The following is a 6,081-nucleotide window of genomic DNA, read 5'->3' on the forward strand; positions in this document are numbered from 1 at the left end:
CAAGACAAAATACAACTTTAACTCTTCGCACAACCTCTTTCACTCCAATATCTGCATACCTTCAGACTTGACAACTAGCAACTCATCACATATCACAAAAAGAATTAGTTCTTCACACATCTTCATCAAAAACGACGATAAGGATGATGATATTGATGATACCCCTAACCCTATCAGAAAGGCGGAAGAACACGAAGGCAAACTAGAAGTAAAGATCACAAAATGAAGACTATATGACAAATTGTTTTAACAACACTTTATTATTATTAATAGTTTAAACTTAGCATCCAAAACTCTTTCATTCGACGATTTGATGCATGTTTTAAATATTTTCATGAACCGATGCATTTTATGTTCTATTTGAGTGTTTATAAACTTTATTTGAAAAAAATTCAAATTTTGGATCAGATTAAACCGGTTTAGAGTTGTTTGAGGGAAAACCGGTTGGAACCGGATCCAAATCAAATCAAATTTAATGTGTATCACATTATTGCTTACGTCACCAAAATCGGATCGGATTAGATATCATATATAATAATATGTGTGCATCTCTACGTGGAACAACATTTTGTAGGTGCCACCAACGAATTTCATGACTATTGTTACAAATTCCTAATTGTTTGTTTAAATATTGTGAAAAAACCAAGGTTCTAAATGGTGTGAGGCGTGGCGTGGCGGCAAGTCCAAGCATCAAGCTTAACGAGCCATGGCGAGCCATGGCGTTTTTCAAGGCGTGATGTAAGGCGGCGATTTTGTATTAATTTAAAATTATATTATTACATAAATATAAATTTATATTAAATATAACTACTTTTTAAAAGTATTAGATCAATAACTAATAACAAAAAGTTAACAAAAACCACAATACTTGTATCTCCGATTTGAAAAGACATAAAAAGCAAAAAACTATGTCTCAAACGAAAAAACACGCGCCATAACACCCCATGACGCGCCATATCACGCCTTGCCACGCCTAACAACAACGTTATTGAAGCTTTTCGTAACGGCGAAGCTACGCTGCCCCTTTAAGAACATTGGAAAAAACTATTAAAATTAGACAAATTTGTAGTTTAATCTAAAGCACATGTAATCCTTGGTACTTTATGTAGAAAATAAAACGTTTGAGGCTACAAAGTGTGTACTATGACGTAATTAAGGTGCTATTATGTAACTTGTTTCATATTTCTCCGTCACGTCAGTAAAGCTACCTGTTGGCTTCCTGGCTCTGGTGAGAGAGAGAGAGAGAGAGAGAGAGAGAGAAACTCAGAGTTCCATTATTGGGTTCTTTCATCATGTAAATCCAATCTCCTCAACCTCCCGTATGTACGTTTACTCACTTTGATTCTCTTTTTTCCCCAATTATTTCACCCAATCTAGAGTTCTTCTACTGCAAATCTTCGTAAATTTGTTCCAGATTTCTCTTATTTTGTTTTTCACTTTCAAATTAGGAGTAGTAAGGTTTCTCTCGGTTTGGTTTGAATTTATAGTAAATGAAGGTTTTGTCTGTTAGTCTTGAACCGAAATCAGTTCCACGATTGATTGAAGTTTTTGGAGAAATTTCGGCAGTGAATTTCATTGAATTCTAGTTCTGAAGTATAAAGATTTTAGCTTTGAATCTTATTGAAATGAGCTGAATCATTAATTGAAATTTTGCAGCGAAGTATGGATCTAAATCAGAAGCGAACCAAAACGGTTGACCGAGTCGATCCGGTTGATCCTGTTGCGGTGTCGCCGGAATCAACTCCAGTGTATCCGTTTCCTGACGAGGTTCTAGAACCGGTGCTCTCGCTGATAAACTCTCACAAGGACCGCAGTTCCGTGTCTCTAGTATGTAAAGACTGGTACAACGCTGAGCGGTGGAGCAGACGTCATGTGTTTATCGGAAATTGCTACTCGGTGTCGCCAGAGATTGTAGCCGGGAGGTTTCCTCAGATTCGGAGCGTGACCTTGAAGGGGAAACCGAGGTTTTCGGATTTCAATTTAGTACCGGAGGATTGGGGAGCTGATGTTCATCCATGGTTGAGTGTTCTCGCCAAAGCGTATCCATTCCTGGAGGAGCTGAGACTGAAGAGAATGGCAGTTAGCGACGAGAGTTTGGAGTTTCTGGCGACGAACTTTCCAGAGTTTAAAGCTCTGTCTCTATTGAGTTGTGATGGATTTAGTACTGATGGGTTGAAAGCTATTGCTACTCATTGCAGGTAAAATTTCTACTTTTCTTCTCGATGTTAGAGCTAAATGTGTTCTCCAAGGTGCATCAATCAGTTTATCTGTTCAACATCTGTCGTCCCAATTCATCTGAATTTGTCAACTAAGGTTTCGTTTGCTGTAAGAGACATAAATCTGATCACTTTACTCTTGTGTTTGATCTCAATGTTATCAGATCACATTAATTTTGTTGTTATTGTTTGAAAATTTTGAAGATCTGGATTACAGTTTTAGTAAATCCTAATTGCAAAAGATAACAACAAACAAACTCTTGTTCTATATCCTAATTTGGTATCTTTACTTTAAACCGTTGCATAAATGGTTCTAACTTGCCAAAATTACTTTGAAAATCAATTTCATAAATGTAACATGTTACATGTGTTTTGGTCAAGATTAGGTAAAATTGTCAATTTTGAAAAGCACGATCGTTTTCTTTCGGTTTTGGGAGACCAATCAAAATTAAAAAAGAATCAAGTCCCACTATGTTTTTATTCATTTCAAATTTCCCCTTTTCTTCTTCGAAGTCAATCTTATAAATAAGCCGTTAATTGGAAATGTGTAGGTCAAAGAACAGTATCTCATTGTCATCAATCAGTATAAACAGTAGAATATGTTGTTTGATGAACAGAGGTCAAATGGAAAACTAAAAAAGCAAGATTTTATATGATTTGGGTTGAAAAACATTCTGTATGGATACCCTTTGTGTCTAAAAATACATTGAGGGCATTTTCTTTTTCTATTTCCTTGAATTAATCCAATTGTTTTTACCTTTATTTAGTTTTGGGAACATTGGAGCATAACTTTTAGTGGAAAGCTACTTTATGATTTTATATTTCTTTGCCTTTTTAGTTGCTTTCTTGATGTGACACATGACCTGTCTTTGAACATTAATGGCTTCCATGTTCTTGATGTCATCTTCTGCATAAATATCTTCATATCTCATAATTGAGCCATGAAACTTGAATTTAATTTAAACTATATTAATTTTTGATAGTTTGCTAAAAAATATTTATTGATTATTCTTTGCATATATCATTGCATAAAAGAAATTCATTTGTTTACTTTATCATCCTACTTTCATTTCCTCTTACTAAAGCAACATACTTTGAAAAATCTACCTAATTGACTATAATGCCCTTAAAACAGTTGCTATTTCTTACAGGAATTTAACTGAGCTAGACATACAAGAGAATGGAATTGATGATCTTGGTGGGGATTGGTTAAGTTGCTTCCCAGAAACCCTAACCTCATTAGAAGTACTAAATTTCGCAAGCTTAAACAGTGAAGTTGACTATAATGCCCTCGAGAAGCTTGTTACTAGGTGTAAATCATTAAGGGTTTTGAAAGTTAACCGAAACATAAGTTTAGATCAATTGCAAAGACTTCTATTACGGGCCCCACAACTAACTGAACTTGGCACAGGAACCTTTATGCAAGATCTTGTCACCCGTTCAGTATCTGAGCTCGAGGGTAGTTTTGGAAATTGTAAAAATCTACTTACTCTCTCTGGTTTATGGGACACTACTTCACTTTTCTTACCAGTTATCTACCCTGCGTGTGCTCGACTTACTTTTTTGAATTTGAGTTATGCAACTTTAAGGAGTGTGGAATTAGCAGATCTTCTTACTCATTGTAAAAGTCTGAAACGCCTTTGGGTAAGTGTTAGAAATAGTAAAAATACTTTCATTAATCTATTTAGAGTAAATTACTGAAATTGTCCCTATGGTTTGATCAAAATTGCACGTTTGGTCCCTAACTTTTTTTTTTTTGCACTCGGATCGTCCTTGTGGTTTGATTTTTTTGCGTTTTTCGTCCCTTACATACATAAAGTTAGGGACCAAACGTGCAATTTTGACCAGACCACAAGGATGAAAAACGCAACAAAATCAAACCATAGGGACGATCTGAGTGCAAAAAAAAGTTAGGGACCAAACGTGCAATTTTGACCAAACCATAGGGATGATTTCAGTAATTTACTCATCTATTTATTATAGCATCCTATTTTAATTATGGGTAAAAAATACGAGTAAATAAATTATGGGTAAAAAAAATGTAAGTAGGTTTGCTATTATGGGTAAAAAACACGAGTAAATAAATTACATTATGTATACCGCTAAAAGAAACATTTAATATTTTTTTGTTTCCGTATAGGTTCTTGATACTGTTGGGGATAGTGGTTTAGAAGCGGTTGGATCATGCTGCCCGTTACTTGAAGAACTGAGAGTCTTCCCGGCTGACCCCTTTGACCAAGAAGTCGCCGGGGTGACCGAATCCGGTTTCGTCTCGGTTTCCCGTGGCTGCCCCAAACTTCATTACGTTCTTTACTTCTGCCACCAAATGACAAACGCCGCCGTAGCCACCATTGCCCGAAACTGCCCGGGCTTCACCCACTTTCGTCTCTGTATCATGAACCCTGGGCAGCCCGATTACTTGACCAACGAACCCATGGACGAGGCTTTCGGTGCGGTTGTCAAAACCTGCCCGAACCTCCAACGCCTGGCGGTTTCCGGGCGGTTGACCGACCTTACGTTTGAATACATTGGGAAATATGCAAAAAACTTGGAAACTCTTTCGGTTGCTTTCGCGGGTAGTAGTGATTTAGGGTTGAAGTATGTTTTGGGCGGCTGCCCGAAACTGAGGAAGCTTGAGATCCGAGATTGCCCGTTTGGAAACGCGGCGTTGCTTTCGGGTTTGACTAAGTATGAATCAATGAGGTCTCTTTGGATGTCGGCTTGTAATTTGACTATGAATGCGTGTAGGGTTTTGGCTAAAGAGATGCCGAGGTTAAATGTTGAAGTTATGAAAGATGAAGATAGTGAGGATAGTCAGGCTCATAAGGTTTATGTCTACCGAACCGTGGCGGGACCTCGAAGGGATGCCCCACCTTTCGTCCTCACCCTCTGAGTTCCCTGACCAGTTATCTAGTCATCTGATATGATCTAATATATCATATCAGATGACTAAAGTATAACTGGAGACCAATCATCTGATATGATATATAAGATATCATACCAGATGACTAAAATATGACTGGAGACTCATGCTCCGGTCATATTATGTTGGACGACTCATGCTCTAGTTATCTGATATAATCAGATGACTAGGCATTTGTAATTTGGAAAATAAGGTTGTATTGTGGGAGAGTATAAAAGATAGGAAACATATTGTTATATTTGAAGATTGTTCCCGTCATTTATATTGAAAGTTCGTGTGTGGGACGGGTGTGAAAGCACGACATGATATGGGATAAGTTGTTTTTCTTGTTTTTGTTTCGGTTGGGCAAGTTTAGTATGTTGATGTGTAGTTAAAAGTAGTGAATTGTTAAAGTTTGAATCTTTGAAGACAAAAGTTGGACTCTATTTGTGTGGGACTGATGATATGTAGGTGTGATTTATAGAGTTAAGGAGGTGAGAAACCGAGAATTATGTATCAATAATATGTGGTTTCTATCATAAAATCGAATGTATAATTTTATTAATTTTATAAATAGCTTTGTAAAATCTAAACTTTGATCAAATGAATATCAGAATCAGAGTTGTAAATTATGAAACAATAATTTAACGAAGATATTGTCCTAGTTAGTTTTACATTTTAAAATATAATTTAATGACGATGCTTTGCTAGTTAATTTTAGGACAAAATTGCAAAAATGGTTTTTGTGGTATGTATTTTTTTCGAGGTGTAGTTGAAATGTTAGTTTTTTTTTTTGGCTTTGTGGTATTTTTAGGTTACTTTTGTTGTAGACTTGGTTATTCAGTAAAATGAAATGATTTGAAAATCATTAGGATATTTATTTTCTAATTTTCTTTCATTTTTTTTTAAAATTTAATACTTATTTTATTTATTTTAATAATTAAAAAATAAAAGGGGTCTACA

At 35.8% G+C, this 6,081-nt stretch overlaps 1 protein-coding gene across 2 annotated transcripts; it reads left to right on the forward strand.

Annotated features, from left to right (window-relative positions):
* The first annotated feature begins 1,170 nt into the window (after positions 1 to 1,170).
* Positions 1,171 to 5,692, forward strand: LOC145046409 (transport inhibitor response 1-like protein Os04g0395600). 2 transcript variants are annotated; one of them, XM_078994706.1, is made up of 4 exons: positions 1,171 to 1,319; positions 1,657 to 2,198; positions 3,368 to 3,860; positions 4,357 to 5,692. In XM_078994706.1, exons 2-4 carry the CDS (start codon positions 1,663 to 1,665, stop codon positions 5,107 to 5,109), a joined length of 1,782 nt encoding a protein of 593 aa, XP_078850832.1. In that variant the 5' UTR covers positions 1,171 to 1,319; positions 1,657 to 1,662; the 3' UTR covers positions 5,110 to 5,692. The 2 variants fall into 2 exon arrangements, with proteins under 2 accessions (XP_078850832.1, XP_078850828.1); XM_078994702.1 differs by having other exon boundaries at positions 1,173 to 1,323.
* The last annotated feature ends 389 nt before the right edge of the window (positions 5,693 to 6,081 follow it).

Source organism: Lactuca saligna, chromosome 1 (assembly GCF_052625555.1).
Source record: "Lactuca saligna cultivar CGN05327 chromosome 1, ASM5262555v1, whole genome shotgun sequence".
Classification (NCBI taxonomy): Eukaryota; Viridiplantae; Streptophyta; class Magnoliopsida; order Asterales; family Asteraceae; genus Lactuca; species Lactuca saligna.